The sequence below is a fragment of the Chironomus tepperi genome, unplaced genomic scaffold (genome assembly GCF_022539635.2).
Source record: "Chironomus tepperi strain 1889 unplaced genomic scaffold, CSIRO-AGI_Ctep_v1 contig_8, whole genome shotgun sequence".
Lineage (NCBI taxonomy): Eukaryota > Metazoa > Arthropoda > Insecta > Diptera > Chironomidae > Chironomus > Chironomus tepperi.
In genome coordinates, this window is record NW_027226130.1 from 556,204 (window position 1) to 576,928 (window position 20,725).

A 20,725-nucleotide genomic window follows, 5' to 3' on the forward strand; every position below is an offset into this window, starting at 1 on the left:
GTTTTTATGATGAATAATTGCATCATTATGGGCCATTGGATGTATACATAGATGAGAGATTGATGAGGTATTGATGGAATATGAAATGAGATGCTAGAAAAGCAAAAGAAGACTGACGATTGTCTATAATAATTTATGTTCAAATGCCCTTAATTTTATGGTGATTCTGAACTTGAAATGTGTGTCGGTAGGACACTTTTCTTAAATGTCGGTCACAGAAGCTTTCACTTTTTTTTTTGTGAAGTCTTTTTTGCTAATGTTTGCTGTTTTGAATTGAATGGCTTGATTTATGAGGCCGTGTTATGGGTTTTATGGACAGAAATATTCTGTGATTTAGGACACTATTATTTAAATATTGAGAGCAACAAAGCTGACATTGCAAGTTTGAAGATTTATCGGAGGATGTTCTTCTTATATTGTGAAACGCATTTGTTGCTGTAGATTCTAGAATGAATAGGAATTCGATACAGAAGATGTAGATGTAAGCAGATTGAGGACTTTTTTGTCTGTTGAAGTTCCAAAAGGATGAGGAAATGTCCATCCCTTGGATTTCATAGACAAATAGCAAGCTGTCTTGCATAACTAGACAGAAACCACATAAAGTGTGACCAAGTATGACATTTAACAAATGATGACCTGTTTTTAAGAATCTTCTTTTTACAAGACATTTCAAAAGCCGTTCATAAATGCTATTGATCGTTGAGCTAAAGGTGTGTGATACCTCGACGCAAACTACATGATTTCACTTCAAACAAGTGTCAAATGTGAGTTTGCTCAATAGATCAATAAAGAAATTATGAAACTTTTGATCCGAGTGGTTAGGAAGTTATTAACATTTACTAAATGAGTGGTGTGCAACCTGTCTGCCGCGACACCTTAGTGTGGCATGAATTATAAAGGGCACTGAACTAAGCATTAGCTATTATTTAACTAGTTGCAGCTGAGGTTCGTTTATAACAGTAATACTACAGATTTGGACGAACTATAAGAGACAGTAGCAAATTGCTGACCTGTGGAACTGAAATGCAAGTAATGCAAGACTGTGGTTCTTGGCCGAACCTATACTCGGTATTAACTTGCCTTTAACCATTACTCGAAGTCAACTCGACTCGACTCGACGCTACTCATCTCGACTCGACGCTACTCATCTCGACTCAACGCTACTCATCTCGACTCGACGCTACTCATCTCGACTCGACGCTTCTCATCTCGACTCGACGCTACTCATCTCGACTCAAAGCTCGAGTTGACTTCGAGCAATGGACTAGAGCTTTGAGTCGAGTCGAGCTGACTACGAGCAATGGACTCGACTCCATTCAAATCTCAAGTCGACGTCGAGCTCTGCCTTTGACTAGCTTCAGCATATTGTTTCATATTTCAATCATCAATTGACATAACATGATACTTTCAAGTCATTCAATTTCAAAACTTTTAGTGAGAATATTACAGCATAAAAATCAATAATCGCATTATAAGCACAATCTGAGCAAATCAGACCAATAAACCGATTCGAATTGTAAGCAGCTTATAGCTTTTTACTGTTAATGTCAACATATTTACTCAAAAAAAAAATCTAATAATTAGCGAAAATAGGAAATTATCTGCTATTTACTAATGGATGAAGTGTACCGTACGTTGTGTTGTGAGCTGTCAAACTTTTTTTTTCGGTTTTGCGGTTTTTGCGGACTTTCTCAAATCTCAAATTACACTTCAATCTCCGAACAAAAAAGGTTGTTGTGTTGTTTTTTTGGGAATCTCTATAATTCATCTACACTACAAATAAATCAGCATAAAAAAATGCTGTCAACCTAATAAAATGGATAAAAATAAAATAGACCCTTCCCAAGTCCACAATGATGATGATCATCTCCGTCTCGTCTCATATTACATTTTTTTTTGTTCAGTCAACGTCAACCTTTTGATGCCCGAATAAAAGTTTCTTAATACCACAAGAGTTAGGTAATCGCATAAAATATTAAGGAGAAAGTTGTACGCTTAAAGAAAATAGACGCTCGAATAGAAATGTCAAGGTTTAACTTGTTTGACTGAAGTAGCTAATTTATGTATAAAAATTATAAAATTAATAAATTTTAATTAGCAGCCAATTTTTTTGTCTTTGTTTTCTGAATTTCGAATCTAAAAGGGATTGTCCGTGAATGATGTAAACCAGTGGTGCAACCATTTATTTTTTGTGGTACACATTGTAGGTAAAAATCGATCAAAACCGTACACGGCTTACGGTATTTGAAATTTCTTCAAAATTTTAGCTACGCACTAGTGTGTCACGGCACACAGGTTGCTCACCAATGATGTAAATTATAGATTTTAAGATTCTGAGACTATCTGCGTTGTAGTAGGAGATGCAAGGATATAGTCCTTGAGTATCTAGAGTAGATTCTGAGGAATTGGCATACGACGTGAAAAAGGAGAAAACTAGTGATCCAATGGTGGTGTGACTCTGGTGCGGAGTTGGCACCTGCTGAGTGGACCCCTGCTGAGCCTCTACTTCTTTGGGACAGTCCAGATCCTGTGCCTTATATCTTCCTCTTTTACGGTAGCCTAGCAAGCATATTATTATGAACAGCAGTCACAAATTGACTGTCCTAGATCATTGTTTTAGAATCACTGACATAGCGATTAAAATTGCGGAACTGATCAGTTCCGGAACCGATCAGTTCCGCACTCTTAACATCATCATAGTCCTTCAGATGCCTCCCTCTCCATTTCCCCTCTCAATTTATATGACATCACAAGCCAATGACCCCTGTCTCTCGAATCAAGGACTTGATGATATTAAAAAATTAATGCTGTGCGTCTGAAAGATTATGTGGTTTAAAAGCTGCATTAATTAAGAAAAACGATCTGCATTTTTAATTCACAGTTTTTTTAACTTTTTTTTTCAGGTTTTTATTTTTTTGTTTATGATGATTATTAAGATATACAGAATTTTGTGGATCTTATTCGATATTTCTAGGAATAATTTTTTTTTTGTGATTTTTACAATTTTCTCATAATTAATTAAAGGAAATTGTAAATCATAAGGTATTATAGACTTTTAAGGGATCATGATCGATGGATGATTGAGATTTGTAATTATTTTCGGTGTAGAATTGGAAGTCTACTCATTTTAATATCCGATAACGTAAGCCTTTCATATACAGCCTAAAATGATGTAGAAGCTTCCAGTTCTAGGATCGTTGTTTGGAGAAATTTCGCTATATTTACTCTAATAGTTGCCAAAAGTCAGCTTAAATGCGGTTTATTCGTTCGTTCGGAGATTAAGCAGGACATTGACTACTATTAGACTTGATTTTGATACAAGCGTCTTAATCCAGTTTTAAGTCCTGAATACTGGATCAAGTTGCAATTAAGAGGATCAACGAGTCGCCAATGTGGCTGGTAGTTAGTGACTAATAGTTTAATGGATCTAGAATAGGTTTTTGAAACCCAAACTGAGACTTCCCATGCATCTGTCGAGCCTTCACCCCTGATTCGATCTGTGTCTAGCACATCAATTTCTCCAAACATTTACAAAACATTACAAATGTTCTCTGAACTTTGTTGTTCATGGCTGCAGCTTCCCAATCATCATCGATCATTATCAGAGTTGTTGTCATCTTTGTGTCCAAACCAGAATCCCAACTCTGACTTAATCACCTTAAAATCTATGAAATTTTTATCAAATTAAATACGAAATTTTCTACAATTTTTCAGCAATTCTTTCATCAATTTTTTGATTTATTTTTAATTTTTTCTTCCATATAGACTCGCAATTTTTTTTTCCTTAATAGAGTTTATGTTCCTTTATGTTGCATATTATTTTCAAATTTCATTTCATTTAACATACGTCATAATTCTTTGTACTTAAAAATTATTTTTTATTGATTTTCATGAGAAGAAAAATTATTCAAAAGCAGGAAAATTATGCAACATGCACGCCTTCGAATTGGTAAATCCAAACTGCATGCGAATCTATAACTTAATAGTCATCCATAATTCTCAAAAAATAATTATAAATCTAACTTAAGAATTATCAGAGCACTTAAAAAATTAAAATATATGTACAGCATGAATAAATCAAATTCATGGGTGATAGGAAGGTATCAAATAGAAAATCATTCATCCACGCTATCATTTTTTGTTACTAATTATTCAGCTATCACATTTTTTTGTATCATTGTTCAATGTAAATTTGCAGTTGAATGTTGTTGAGATTGAGTTGAGTAATTTGTGGGAGGTTTTTTGAGGCATTTTGTAATGCATTTATAGCTTGACTGCTTTTTTGAGGAGTTAATTGGTAGGCATTGCAATTCAGTCATGGTTTTAAAAACTGGTTTACTGAAGCATTTTATGGAATTTAATTGTTTGGGCATAAATTTTAGTGGAACTGACGATTTTTCACGCTTATGGATCTTAACAAGATCTTAATGATCTTGTATAATGCACAAAATATTCCTAAACTTTACCAGGAAGTAAGCATATAGCTCTTTTAACTGATCAAAGCATTTATTCATCTAGTGTAGCGATCGTAGCACGTCTAGTGTAGCTTGTACTTATATAACTCTAAAGAACCGCTCACTATGCAGTTTCTGTTCCAACGTAAATGGAACTTGTGCTTAAGTACTGGAATTGTCTATCTCTTAGACGTTCTGCCTATGTCTACTACACTAGCAAGAGCCAAATAGGACTAGATAAAGCTCATTTGTTCAGCTTTAGACTCAACCAGAGCTTATAGTAGTCTCTAATTGCACATGGAGTCAAATCGACCTTTCTGAGTCAACTTTGAGTTCTGGACGCTCAACTAAGTACAAAGGAACAATAAAATATCGCATATCACGAACAGACAAGGAGCATACTCATGAGTTTGCTAACAAAATTGAACATTTTCATGATTTTGTTCACAAAATTGAGCATGTTCAATTATATTGATTGAATTGAGCATGTTAGTGAGTTTGCTCACAAAATTGAGCATGTTCAACTATATTGATTGAGTATATTCATGAACAGGCTCATTTAGATGAGTATGCTCATTGTCTTTCAGGGTATATGAGCTTTAAATTGATTAATATATGTATGATGCTTGTGTAAGTGAGCTATCAACTTCTAGTAGTCATGTTGCTTGATATTGCAGCATTGTTCCAGTTCCTGCAGCATATAGACTTGTCGAAGCCATATTCTGACACAATATTGTATCTTGTACATCATAACCAGCTCCAACTCCCATTCTAAACTATTGATTATCCCTAATCTCATTTTGCATCTAATCCACAATCCTCCCACCTTATTCCCAATCTCATTACCAACAATATTCCAGTTACAAATTAACATTGAACATCATATCTTATGAAAAATGAGTTTTTGTTTTCTCTTTTTTAGGGCAAAATAATAATAAAACTTCTCTTCTTGTTCCTTTCAATTTATCATATACTTTTTTGTTATAAAGCCGTGTGTCACACTTTCGCTTTGTAACACAGTTCAATATCCAAAAAAAAAGAAAATTGCGCAAAATTTTATACTTTTCTTTGACCGATAAAACAGAGGACATCCAGTAATGACAATTATTTTACAGATAAAGATACCTAAATATGTCACTTTTTATATCCTATGAAATGACAATTTACCAATAGAGTCTACACCTGATTTAAATATATTGTAAATGTTACATGTCATTCTGAACTAGGAAGTGCATCAATTGAGGGTTTAAGATTGACCCTCAATTTTAGACACACACCCCCAACATCCTGTCTAATTTATCATGTCAAAAAAATCTTTAAAAAAATTATAAAATTGCACATTAATTCGTTGCAAAAGAGAAGAAAAATAACTAAATAAAAATACTAAAAGGTACACAAGTTACTTAAGCCAAATAATAATATTAAAAGCAAGTTTGAGAATCCATATCGTCATCACAATCACACTTCTTTTTTGTTTTTGTCACAGAATTAAGAAAATTATTGAAAAAAAATCGTTAATTTTTCATATTTTCTTCTCAAATTTTTGTCATTTGGATACTAAACGGTACATTGGGGTGTATGTAGATGTACAGAGGATATCCACCCTCTAATAGGGCACCTGATACACCCCATGACGGTACTAAAAGTTAATTATAACTTTCTCATCATCTTGCTTAATTAATTATATTAATAAATACATGTGAAGTTGCATCACTACTTTCTCTCTGACTGCCTTTGCCTTCTCTTGTGTCTCACATTCGCGTGTGCTAATTTACATTACTCTTCTGAATCTGTTGAGTAGATGTAACCTTGCTTTTGAAGGATATAAAGTCGCTTCTCAACAGCGTCTTTGTCTAGAAGTAAAATAAACAGCAGAGATGAATGTGATGATGATTAATGATGTAATTTATTATCATACTTACATTTACTTAATAACATTTTATCATTCGGATGTGTACATTTTTGTGCAAGCGAATGTAGTAAGATCTGTGCTGATTGATATCGTGTAAAACATTCTTCTGGATTACCAAATAATTCGTCTAATGCAGCCGTCTGACACTGTAATGAGACAATTTTTTAATGATTTTGTCATAATTGATTGAAAAAATGGTTAAAGGATGTTTGTTTGGTGTTAGGAGCGTGTCTATGACTAATTTGTAATTTTTTGTAGACAGAGACTTAATGACGATCAATTTTCAGGTAGAATAATCGTTGAAATAATTGATATACATCGAAATCGTGTTCCTTACTATAGAATTGTCGTGCAGAAAATTACTACGATCTAGGGTCAAAATCCTGAACGACTTTAAGTGCTGTGCAAACTGTGTGACACATGGAAATGCTATAAACCACATATCGTGTGCAATTTCGATCATGGCTTGTGACCAAAATGTGCCATACCTCAAAAAAGTTTGTACAACACTGGTTTAAACTGCCATAAATCACAAGAACTGCAGTAAATCCTGTCATAAACCTGTATCTTAAATGCAGATCTTACTATAAATAACCGGATAATTTACAGCTGATGCACAAATATAACACAGGAAGAATATTATGACAATCTTATGATTTTCAGTGTAAATACTGTGTTATTCTTTCTGATTATGGATGTGATTCATCAATTTACATTTGTATATGAAAATTATACCATGAACAAACTGGATATGACCAGAAAATGAACTAAAGATTATTAAATTGGGAGCAATAATCGATCAATTTCGGAATTGGGTCTCATTTTGGATTGAATACATAGACCCTAACAAATTAAGGAATTTTATCTAAAGAAGAGGATTTTGACCCCAAATTATTGACCATAGATATATCCACTGACTGTACTTAAAGGACTATCCATTAATACAGTGTTGTCCATAATATTCTAAGCCACGATACACTCTGACTATAGAATTTCTTCGCAGCACTCCAGTGTTGCCACAGCTCACAATTTGAACAATACTACATATCTGGAACATTCCTCTTAATTCCCTAATTACAAATCAGGACTCTATAAATAAAATCCTCTCATTCAATACAATCTGACACGTGAATCTCAAAAAATGATGAAATATCAAAAACTTGCTTCCTTCTCAAAATTCAATCTTGCTCATTCAATCTTGGCAAGGATACAAGCTACGACTTTGTATCAAAAGTGAATTAAACGTGACAAAAAAATTCAAATTTAAATGTCAAGATCGTTCAACTGACGAATAATTCTAAAAAAAGGAAAGAGATTCACAGATCATGTATTACATCTGTCAGTTCCCTAACACCGCTCAATGTCATTTATAATATTTATACATCCTGGGATATAAATGTAAAAAAAAAGGTGTCACTAACCATCTGTATTGCATGATCGTAGAGTATCTTATCAGCTGTAATATGATTTGCTGTCGCTCTTTGTAGTAAGCCACTGGCATTAAGCTTCTTTGATTCACTTAACGTTGTACGGTATTTCATATTCATTGTTGATAAAACTACAAAGAGATAAAATTAATGTTAATAAAATAAGTGAATAAATGGACGCAATGTCATATTTTATATCAAATTAAACAATTTTCAATTGATTTGTTAATGACGATAAGATGAAGGAAATGCATGCAGGCAAACAATTCTGAACAGGTTTTTGACATTTGTTCAATATTGAAATTGCCGAAAAAAAGAGGCAGCCGTTTTTACACAGACTACAGGAAGCTTCGATGTATTTTATTGTGAACCTTTTAAATTTTATCGAACAAAAGAGTTCATCGCTTCCTATTTGATTTTCGCATATTGCTGTTAGGCGGCTGTCCTTTGTGGTTTGGTGAATAATGGAGATTATTGTTTATTTTGAGAATGAATTGGTGATTTTTGAGGTAAATACTGGAATTTTTGAGATATCGACTTCAAATTTGCGTACTAGAATGGTTATTAATCTAGTACCTAAGAGTAGGCGTACTAGAATATTGAAACTAGTAACTTTTGATCTGTGGACTAGAATTTTGAATTTTTAAGCTTCATGTCTGCGTATTAGAATTTGAATCTAGGAACTTTAATTCGACGTACTAGAATTTTTGAATCTATTTTTTTCAACAACGTACTAGAATTTTGAATCAACTATCCGGATGCGTACTAGAATTTTAAAATTAGAAGTTTTAGATATGCGTACTAGACTTTGAAATTAGTAGCTTCAAATGTGCGTACTAGAATTTGAATCTAGAGACCTTATATCAATATACTAGAATTTTGAATTCAGAACCTTCAAATCTGTGTACTAGAATTTTATCAATCTAGTAACTTAGAGTCTAAGTATTAGAATTTTGAAGCTAGTAACTTTAAATCTGTGTACTAGAATTTTGAATCTTTTAGCTTCATAGCTGAGTACGATAATTTGAATCTAGAGATTTTAGGTCGACGTACTAGAAATGTAGAATTTTTGACCTTTAGATATACGTACTAGAACTTTATAAATTTGATAATTTAGATCCTGCAAACTAGAACTTTAAAATTATTAGCCTTAAAAAGGCGTACTAGAATTTTTGAATCTAGTAATTTAAAATTTTTGTACTAGAATTTAATAAATTTGATAATTTAAGAACTCCGTACTAGAACTTGGTAGCCTAAAATCTACGTACTTAAATTTTGAATCTACAATCTAGAATATATCATCAAAAACATCTCATAAGCTTCAAATAATCCACAAAAATCCTCAATTTCCAATTAAATCCCACCAATCTTCTCAACATCAAACCATAATCTTTCCAATTAATTCATTCAAATCTCGACAATCTCCACCCTCATTTCATCAGCCATAAATCCCATCTTGAAAATACTAATAATCTCAAAGAATTCATCAATTTGAGAGATGAATATGAAAATCTTAATTAATTCATTAGATGCAATTAATAATGAAATGTGAAGCTCTGCTAATGAATTAAACAACACGTATGCCTTATAAACATCACTCTATTGCCACTCGAGTTACATCGACATATTCATATCAATATGAATATTTGTGCTTACATTTATCAGACAACACGTGTAACTCTTTAAATTCAAATGATATTAAGCATTTTTTGCATATAGGAATATAATATTAAAGTTCATTGCCTAGATCTATAAATTGTATGAAAGGGAACGAGTGCTAGATAATCAGACGTCAGAAAGAGATTAATTGCTAATTGAATAGCGGAGTTTGTTATTACGTTGTTTGACATCAGATGTCAGCTTAGTTAAACTTTCACTTCAGTTCCGTGAAGAATTTGCGATGTCAGGTTTTTATATTCAAATGAGATAAAGGTGAAATAACGGTAATTTGGAATTTGAATATTTTAATGGTTTTTGTAAATTTTGAAATTTTTATCTGATTTGAAAATTTTGAATAATTTTAACGGTTTTGAAAATTTTGAAAAATTTAACGATTTTGTAAATTTTGAATTTTTTAACGGCTTTGTAAATTTTGAATTTGTAACGATTTTGTAGATTTTGAATTTTTTAACGGTTTCTGTTCAATTTCAGTCTTGCAGCATTTCCGACATTCTCAATCCCCAAAAAACCCATCAAAAGGTCACTCACCATTCTTAACTGTATTCGATGGTTTTAAAATGCCATTCTGTAATTTTTGTGATGCCAAATTTAATCCACTCGAGAGCAATTGAAGTGCCCTTATCAACAATATTAATCTCTCAGCTCGCTTACAATGCTCGGGTGCATGAGGTTGTGCAAGATTCTGTACAGTTGGCGACTCATTGGCTGACATTAATGCTGATAGTGGCGCACAACGAAGATCCGCAACCTCTAAAATGCAATCAGTCAATGCCAATACAAAATTGAGCTTTGCGAGTGTCTCGTTATGTTCACGCTATAAATGGAATAAAAGAATGTCAACAAAAGGCACGCCAAACAGAATTAAATTAAAATTACATCTAATAATGTTTCAGCAGGTAGTTCGGGTGCATAGAAGGTGATTCCTTGATCATCGAGAGCATTTTTCGAGTCATTGTGTAATAAACTAAAGCCATTTGCCGCAGCGCCTGTCATGTCAGGTAATGTGAATGCACGTGTTCCACATAGTGGATTATTATTGTTCTCAGACAATAGAGTTGGACTTGAAAGGGTTGGTAATTTAGCTAGGGCACATCCAATACCACCTGTCGTTCCTGAGCGTCTTAATGCAGATGGCGATTGATTTTGGAAATTTGTTGTGGCTGATGGCGATATTTGCCATGTTGATGGTGGAATTGGTGGTGTTTCACCGCCTGATGTTGATCTTCGTCGACTAGGCGGTGTTCCAATTTGAAATTGTACACTTGGTGGTGAGATTGAATTTATATCCATATTGCAATTACTACTCCGGCGATTTGATTGCTTCATATTAATCGGCTGAGAACGAGGAATTCCACTTTGAGCTGGTGCTGTACTCGGTTGCTATAAAACACAAAAGGTGAAAAATCCATGAGTTATTAAGTTGTGAAATAATTTAATTTAATTTTGTAATCGCTAAAATATCAACTTTTCATGACATTTGTTCAAACTAAATTTGATGTCGTTCTGGTTTTGTTTTTAAAATTAAGTCTGATTCTAATTGATTGTTTGTAAACAATCTATTTAGCTTATTAAACGGCATGACATGTGGACGGTCATTTAACTGGATCTACTGGATCTTTTTTTAGCAATTTAATGAAAATTCTCACTTTTTACACAGATTTATAACTTTTGATGAATATAGACACAAAGAAACGACTTTAGTCGATGCTTATTAGCTTCTTTATTGCAATAGAAGTGACTAAATCAAGAGAAATCGCGAAAAATCACAAAGTAAATAAAAACAGCTGAGTTCAGCTGAATTGAAGAAAAAATTCAAATTTAAATTTTCCGTTATAAACAGAATTTTTTTCTTGTGTCAATTATCTCACAAAAAACACTAAGAATCACTTCTCAAAAAGTAAATAATCCACAATAAAAAGCTGATTTTTCTTCTCTTCACTTCATGTTGTTCTATTTCATCATCGCTTTAAAAAAAATTTAATTACGGCAATTTTTTTAACTTGTATGTCTACAACGCAATAATAAATAATAATATGAATAAAGTTTAATGTCTGACACTTACTTTAGGTGGCGATGGAAGTCGTGAAACTTTTCTTGACGGTACAGGTTTAGGCTCCGAAATTGGTAATGTACTTGGTCGTGGAGGACTAGAATTGGATGGCGGTTTGTTGTATCTAAAATATAGTAAATAAGATGATGAAATCAGATGTGAGATTGCAAATGAATGTGTCATATTGAGATTTGAATTGAATATTGAGGATTGAAGTTTAAATTTTGAAAATTTAAATTTAAATCCTAGGATTAAAAATAAATCCTAGGATTTAAACCAGGATTAAAAAATAAAAATCCAGAAATCAACTTCAAATTCATCAAAAATGCAATATAAATCCACAAAAGCATCAAATTACTCACTTTCTGTCATAAGCTTGAGCGTCAACGACAGGCAAATTGTTGGGAACTAGAACAAAATCATCTGAATTGTCAGGGCTACTTGACTCATTATTATTATTTGTACCATCACCAATACTCTCGTATCCAGCAGCTGTTGTATCTATTTCATTTATTTCGACTGCAAAGAGAATCAGCCGTTTGAAAAAATTTCCTATTTCCAATTCGAATTTTGCTTGATTTCGAATTTTTCTCATATTTTTTGGTATTTATTTATGACGGAGATAATGTCTATTATTTTTGTAACTTTATATCTTATATGCCAAAACAGAACTACTAGATATTATATGTATTAAGTCAGTAAATTTACTATTATTCCACAGTCAATATATTATAGTCTCTCTGTTTGAACACGGCAATTTAATGAATATTATTAAATTTTTTTTTACTTCTTTATTAATAAAATTATATATATTTTTTTGCAACGTTTACTCTCTCTCAGGTCACAAGGAGAAATGCTCAGCAAATGCCTTAATGTATACAATAATAAGCATCGAAAAAATATTTTTTTTTTTCATTTCATTTTCACGAATTGACATTAAGCGTTGGAACGGGGAAAAGTTTTAAACTAATGTGACGTCTATAATATTATTATCAAGTAGACTATGATTTGATGGTGGATGTAATTAAGCGAAAACCTTGAGACGTTATTTATTTTTTTTTATTTTGTTTTGTTTTATCAAGGAAGTGAAGGATTTTTTTTGTGATTGCAAATGTGATTTGAATTTCATTAACTGATTTGTAGAATTTGAATAATTTTGGGTCGTTGTGAGGTGCAAGATTTTAAATTTTACAAAAGTCGTTAAAATCGTCAAATTTTGAAAATCTTTGAAATTTATAATTTTACAGAACCGATTGAAAGTTTGAATTTTAAAAAACCGTTAAAAATTTGAATCTTCTACAACCGATAAAAATTTGAATTTTACAAAGTCGTTGAATTTCAAAATTTACAAAACCGTTGAAAGTTTGAAATTTAGAAAATCTTCGAAATTTTAAATTTTGTAAAACAATTAAAATTTTGAATTTTACAAAACCGATTAAAATTATGAATCTTGAGAAACCTTTGAAAATTTAAATCTTACAAAATCGTTAAAAATTTGAATCATGAAAAACCGGTAAAAAATTCGAATGTTACAAAGCCGTTAAAATGTTCAAATCTTACAAATCCGTTAAAAATTCAAATATTTCCTTTTTCTAATTAAATTCAACCAAATCAATTATTGTAGCTTTATTAAAGCTTTTAATATCAAAAGTCGCAATAATGTCCCCTGACATAAACACCTTAACGTCACTATTCTAAAAAAAATAAACTATCCTACACAGAAAAAAACGAAATCAACAACATAAAGTGTCTTTAAGACGCACTTGACTTCTCAGTAATAGAAAAAAAAACTTATCAAAATAAAATTCCGTCGATTTAAAAGTAAACATCCACAAAATAGGCATTTTTACAAATCATCACATCATAAGTGTGTTATAGACAGCTATAGACATTATGGAGGCACGCTAACTCATCAATTTCAAGAGAATCTCCATACATGTGTGACCTAATTATCTGATTAATCTACAATTATTTATAAAAAATCCACTTTCATTAATATGTGAAATTTTTGATATAAACAGGCAAAAACTGAAATTTTCTCGAAAATTGAGTCTTACAAATAATACGTAAATTCTGCCATTGCCTTCATTCATATCTATATTAAACGAAATATAAAAAAAAAGAAACAGAGAGCAAATTTCCGCTTTAAGTTTTTTTTTTTTGTATATATTCCCAGTCATACTGGTTCAAGACGCAATTTAGAAACGTTCTCTTTTTTTGTGTGCTTTGCTTTGTTTACGACCATGACCTGTCTCAAATCACACACATATTAGTGCGAAAAAATATATAAAATTTTATTAAGTAAGGAAATTGCTGCTTTATCAATCAATAATTGAGTCTATGTCTGATAACGGGAATCACTTCATTCCATTGAGGCTGGGAAATAAATAAGTTAATATTCACATTAAAGTTAACAAGGCTAATGATTCTCCATAATTTGCATCGTCAGCTGATAATTAGCATGAATTCTTAATTCCGCAACAGATCAGAATTTTTTAATTGAATTGACGATTGAAATACGAGAGATGATTGTGGTTTATCATCTCATTTTTATGGCAAGTGTCACGTGAATTATGACAAAAATATTCGGAATTCTTACTTGGGAATTTGATACTGAGAGATTAATGTCAATTTGGGTTAATGACATTTCATCGGAATTAAGGATGAATGAAAAAATTAGAGCAATAGAGCACTCATTATGCTCAAGAGAGCATTAGAAATATTTAATTGCTATTTAACGGATTTGAGGAATTTAAAAAATTTCGCATCATTTTAAAATTTGAAAATTGAGAAACCGTTAAATTTTTTGCATCTTTTGTAAATTATGCAAAATTTGAATTTTAAATTTGAAAATTGAGAAACCGTTAAAAATGATCTTAAAATTGATGCAAATTCAAAATTTTGAAATCTTTTGAATTTGAGTTCTAAAACATCAATGTTTTGAAAATTGTTGCGAAAATTTGAATTTTTGAAAACCGTTAAAATTTAGTTCTAAAATCGTCAAAATTTTGAATCTCTTAAAACTGATGCAAAAATTTGAATTTTTAAAAATTCGTTAAATTCAAAGATCATTTTAGCTTCAGTTACTTTTTAATGAAGCAAAATTTTCAAATTCTAAAAATCGTTATAATTTGAATTTTTGAAAACCGTTAAAAAATGATTCATTTCCTCAGTTTTCATTTCCTAGAAATTTTCAATTTCCTCTATCTTGAACTCAAATTTTCCACATAATTCTGATTCATTTTCCAACTCCAACTCATGCCATTTAATTGAAACTATAATTGATCATTTCATCAGCTCATTTTCCACAATCTTACTCAATCTGATTTCGCCTAAAGTGAATAAAACTGCACGCGCTGCAATTTTCAAAAACATGTTACGAAACGCAAGCAAAATGTAAGAAAATGAAGAAATTTCATCAGTCAACGTACGAGTTATAAGCTTTTGTCTCTGAGATCTTAAAATATCAGTCTCTTTAAATTGCAAAAAAAATGTCACATACAATGGAATACAATTGGTTGATAAAAAGAAGAAAAAAAATGGCAATTTGTAGGCTAAATATAGTTCTATGAGATGATACATAATGGCATTGATGACCTAATTTATTTGTGTATTTGATGCTGTGTTTACCGGGACGATGATGATTACATACATATGTGTATATAGAATAATCGCACACATTTTTTTTTCGACTTTATGACTCAACGAATATTTTCTTTTTTTTTAGATTCTATTTTTTTTTTGTGGATTTTTCCCCAAAGAAAAGGATGTTGTTGTCAGCAGTTTGACTATTTTTGTGTTCAAACGGAGAGGAAAATACTCGAAATAATTTTTTTCAGCTGTTCGGTATGCAGAATTAACCAAAAAAAGCTTTAAAAGTGGAATAATAGTTGTTAAATAATTTTCAAAAAATAACGGTCGAAAAAAAAAATTGAAAAATAACTGTCAAAAAAAATTTGAAAAATAACGTTCAATAAATTTTTCAAAAATATCTGAACCGATTAGATATTTTCAAATTTGATTCAACCGTTAAATTTTTCAAAAAAAAATTTGACCGTTATTTTTCAAATCTAACTTTTCTCATTCTTGTACCTAAAAATGCGCTTTAATCAATCACATTTCATCAATTCCCTAATACTTGTCTCTATATTTACTTCTTCTTTTTTTAGTCTTATCGATTTCTATTATCGCACCAAAACAAAAAGTAAATCTCCGTCATGATTTTACAATTCTATAAAAAAAAAATAAACTCACCATTTTTCATATTATTATTGACGTTATTGTTGATGTTATTATTACTACTAGCTTTGGGAACATTATTTATAGCCGGTGCCACTGTGACGTTTGCCTTTTGTGATGATTCAAATGGTGATGGTAAATCCGGTGCAACTGATTGCTGAATATTTGAGATATTTGGTACATTACGCTGTAAAAATGGATGGTTGAAAAAGACATCAAATGGCATTCGTTCCTTTGCATTGCGACGTAACAGTCCAATGAGAAGACTTTGTAGTTCTTTTGATGTTCCGATCGGGATTCTATGAATGGAGAAAATGGTTAAATAAGTTTGAGGAATGCACGTAACTAAATGCATGCAAATACACGTGCACACTAGTTCCAAAAATAGCACAGTACTTACTTTGGAGCTAAATTAGCATTTTTCTCATAGAAATTTTTCAATTCTTGTGGTGTATGAGCTTGGAATGGTGCTTTTCCCGTAAGACACTGAAAGACAATTGTTCCTAATGACCATAAATCAGCTTTTGCATCATACTGCAATGACATAATGACTTCTGGTGCCATATACCTGAAATTGACAAATCAATCAGCAATTGTAAGATTTATGTAAGTTTAAAATTACATTGGAGATCCACATAATGTTGCTGCCATGTTACCGTCTTGTAAAAATCTTGCAAATCCAAAATCTTAAATGGTAAAAAGGGTTAATCCGAATTGTTCAGCATGTAAAAGGTCATAAAAAATATTTACCTGCTATTTTCAACGTTATTAACTCGGGTCCCGGTAGATTTTTACCACAATTGTGTTGAAGTAAAATATTTTGAGGCTAAGGTACGGAGAAGAATCATAATTAGCATATAATATTGATTTTTATATATATTCATGCATTGCAAACAAACCTTCAGATCGCGATGCACTATTCCTTTCGCAAAGAGAGCTTTCATGGCACCAGCTGAGAGAGGAAATTAAAGAATGATTAATACAATTATTTACAAAAAATATTCACAAGTGTTTGTTAGTGAGCTATTATTGCGCGTTTTTTTGCGGAGTGTATTAATCTGTATAATTAATTTAATTAGAATCGACATTAAATATTGATTAGGGATTAACGAACTTTTGGAGTTTGAATTTTAACGGTTTTGTAAAATTTGAAAATTTAAGCGGTTAAAAGAATTCAAAGATTTTAACGATTTTGTAGATTTCAAAAATTTTAACGGTTTTTTAAATTCAAAAATTGTAGCAGTTTTGTGGAATTCAAAATGTTTAGCGGTTTTGTAGAGTTTAAAATTTTAGCGTTTCAAAACTTTGAATTCTACAAAACCGTTACACAATTTGAATTCTACAAAACCGTTAAAACTTTTGAATTCTACAAAACCGTTAAAAATTTTGAATTTTACAAAACCGTTATATTTTTTGTGAATTTCAAACATTTAACCATTTTTTAAGAAGATCCAGCAACTTCTTTTCAATTTACTGAATCCAAAATCCACCAAAATCACTCAATTATCCCACACAAAAATAGCACAATAACATGTCCATAAATCACAATAATCACCTAATTGTGTTAGAAATAATCGTATAGTCTCTTCACTGAGTGTTCCTTTGACTGTTAAGTAATCCGCAAGATCACCACCATTGCAATACTGTAAAAATAAATAAAAAAGGAGGAAATAAGCGATGAGTAATTTATATACACAAAAATACCAGAACGCGACTCATACATTAGAAATGATTATCAAAATACTGAAGGTAATTAAATATTTGTACATATTTTGATAATCAGTCATGCAATAGAACTCACCTCCATGACGAGATAGACATTATGCTGCGATTCTTTACAATCAAGTAATGCCACAACGTTCTCATGATGCAATTCTGTCAGTTCCTTGAGTATTTTTATTTCCTTACCGAGAAGATTTTGTGACTTTGCTAAACTTTTCTTTGTGATACTCTTAATGGCAACCGGAAAATTTGGTTTCTGTTTCAATGAAAGAAGTATATTTATATTGTTATTGATATTCAATAAGTCACCGCACTAGCGAAATCAATAGTTTGTCTTTGTTGCGTAAAACAAGATTATGGCAAAGAATTGTGTTTGACTTTTTATTGTGACTGTGACAATGCGAATCCACAAAAATCAATTTATGTGTGTTTATTGACTATAATGTCACACGTAAATTCACGTGTAAGCTTGCTATATGTCTGCATTTACATTATTAATTGTGTAGGTTTAAATAATTCGTGATTATATGAATTAAATTGCCAAAACGAACTTTTGAGATTTGAAGGTCAACGTACTTTGAAGATTTGAAATTTAGAACTCTACAACAGCAATGTTTTAAAACCTCACAACAGTAATTTAAGTTTGAATTTTGAAAATACGTTAAATAAATTTGAAGGTCAACGTACTTTGTGCATTTAAATTTTAGAACATTACAACATCAATCTTTGAAAACCTCACAACAGTAATTCAAATTTGAATTATTAAAATACGTTAAAACTTAAAGACCTTACAACAACAATTCATTTGTAAATTTAAAATCCAGCCGCACACAATACACGACTTTATACACAACAATATAACATAACAATAAACTCAACCCCCATAAATCGTACCATACATACGATTTCCTACAACAAAAATATTATGTGCTAAAATATTTTTCATGTTTCTCTCACTTCCGTTCACTTTGCAAAAAAGTTGTCCCAATGTCGGTGCATGTAAGGAATTTCTCGTCAAGGATATTAACAAAAATTCTAATTAAATTCATTAAATTCTTTAAAATCCATAATAGCTGATAATATTGAAATAATGTTTTTGAATAGCATTAAAAGTATGAGGAAGAAAAAATTGCGTAGTACGCGCACAGGGAAAGAAAAAACTTGTACACACGGACAAGTATACAGGCACATACAGTCAGTGACGGAGAGAATATTGATAGGTAGGAAGAGAATATTTGTGGATGATAAAGAATTATTAAGAATCTTATCAAGTTGACATACAAAACTAGCCTGTAAATATGCTAATAATGATAAATCTATAGCTTATATTGCGTCATAATAAGCTATAATGTGAGAATTTCTCAACATCTACGCTGCTGAATTGAGGAAATCAATTTTTTTCTCTCTTTTCCTTTTTCCCTTTAAATTGTCCAAAAAAATACATGAAAATTTCCATTTTTCACATCAAATACCTTCTTGTGACGTCCACGAAACACTACGGCAAATGCACCATGCCCTATTAATTCCTTTGGATTATATTCAAAATCACCAACTAGCTCCATTGTGACTTTATTTTCTGTTATTTATTTTAACTTTTTTATTTTTCTTTTGTGTAGTTTTAAGAAATTCACTATTATTCTTCGTATCTCATTTCACTGTTATTAATTCACTATTCACGATTATTTTACTGTATTACAGCACTAAATATTGTTATCTGGATGTTTAATATTGCAAGAAAACTTAAAAATTATTAGAAATCTCTGAAAAATTAAAAAAGAAAATTTCTGCTGTAAATTGTAATCTGTAGAAAATTTTGCGAGTTGAGGAACTGCTGTATAATGAATACGAATCGCTTTATGATTGCTGGATTGAAGGGTACGAGATACAGTAATTATTTACTTTTCATACTTTTTGTGTTTTTCTTTGTTTTCAGTGAATGATTTAATGTTAATTAACATTAATCTAGTTAACTTTGAATTGCTTAAGGTGTTAAATCAATTTACACACTTTAGAAATGCTTAATTAAAGTAAATTTTAAATATTTACAAACTTTTTGGTAATAAAGCTTTCGCGTCACTTTTTCGCATCTTTTGAATCAGCTGAATAGGGATTCAAATTTATTTTGACCGTTACAACTAGTTAGAAATTCAAATTTTACTCGAAAGCATGCTGCAACGGTTTTTCACAAATTTAAATAATTGAAAGAAAGTAGAAATTGAGGAAATCATTATTGAGGAGTCATAAAGTCATTAATTAAAGTCGAATTAGTTTGCTAATCCATTTCCATGCTCTCATAAATTAAATTACTTTTAAAAAAAATTAATCATTAGGTAAATTCATTCATCCAAATCATTACATATAGACATAAATAAAAGGTTGATTTGCTACCACATGATTTGATTTTTTTGGTACAATTTTGTCTCAGTTTGATGAATTTTTTTATATAAGAGCGATTTGAAACTAATTTTAGAAAGAAATTGGTGAAATCACACTTGTTACTTTATTTTCTTATTTTAACTGCACATAAAAAATTGAGTTTTAACAATTTCATACATATTATGACTTTTGTTGTACTCTACATGGAGATTAATCTCAATCACGTAGCTCGCGTGAACAATCGTCTAAAGTCAGAATTAAGAGCGATTTAAGTGTTGAGAAGAAAGTTGAGGATTGGACATTTTTAATGCTTTTGTTGGATGTTGAATGATTCTTTGCTGAATTGATGGATTTAATGAATTCTAGGATTTTGAATCGGTTTCAAAAGTTTAAAATTTAAGGATTTCAAATCGGTTTCGAATAACGGTTTTCAAAAATTTAAATTTATGAATCAGTAAAGTTGTGAATTTTTCAAAACGGTCAAATTTGAAATTTTGAAAGCCGTTAATTTTTGAATTCTAAAAAATGGTAAATTTAAAATTCTGAAAGCCGTTATTTTTCAAATGTCCAAAAACCGTTAATTAGAAAATTTGAAAGTTTATCGAATTTCAAAATAATTTGATAAAAATTTGAAAATCATTATTTTCAAATTTCTAAAAACCTATAAACTCAAAATTTTGAAAGCCGTTTTTTTTTCAAATTTTTAAAAACCGTAAAATTTGAAATTTTGAAAATCGTTATTTTTCAAAATTTTGAAAACCGTTAAATTTGAAGATTTTGAATGCCGTTATTTTTCAAATTTCCAAAAAAATTGTTAAATTTAAAATTCTGCTTTTATTTTCAAATTTTCATCAATTTAAAATGT

At 30.8% G+C, this 20,725-nt stretch overlaps 1 protein-coding gene across 2 annotated transcripts; it reads right to left on the bottom strand.

The window, feature by feature from the left end:
* Positions 1–2,863: 2,863 nt before the first annotated feature.
* Atg1 (serine/threonine-protein kinase unc-51-like protein Atg1) lies at positions 2,864–19,301 on the bottom strand. Of its 2 annotated transcripts, XM_070653950.1 has the most exons (16): positions 18,957–19,301; positions 17,564–17,740; positions 17,318–17,405; positions 16,662–16,714; positions 16,513–16,588; positions 16,385–16,448; positions 16,163–16,330; positions 15,778–16,061; positions 11,989–12,042; positions 11,886–11,931; positions 11,536–11,647; positions 10,350–10,853; positions 10,002–10,287; positions 7,788–7,924; positions 6,377–6,512; positions 2,864–6,307 (listed from the first exon to the last, which is right to left on the bottom strand). In XM_070653950.1, exons 1-16 carry the CDS (start codon positions 19,044–19,046, stop codon positions 6,231–6,233), a joined length of 2,352 nt encoding a protein of 783 aa, XP_070510051.1. In that variant the 5' UTR covers positions 19,047–19,301; the 3' UTR covers positions 2,864–6,230. The 2 variants fall into 2 exon arrangements, with proteins under 2 accessions (XP_070510051.1, XP_070510044.1); XM_070653943.1 differs by having other exon boundaries at positions 11,886–12,042; positions 18,957–19,299.
* Between the last annotated feature and the right edge of the window lie 1,424 nt (positions 19,302–20,725).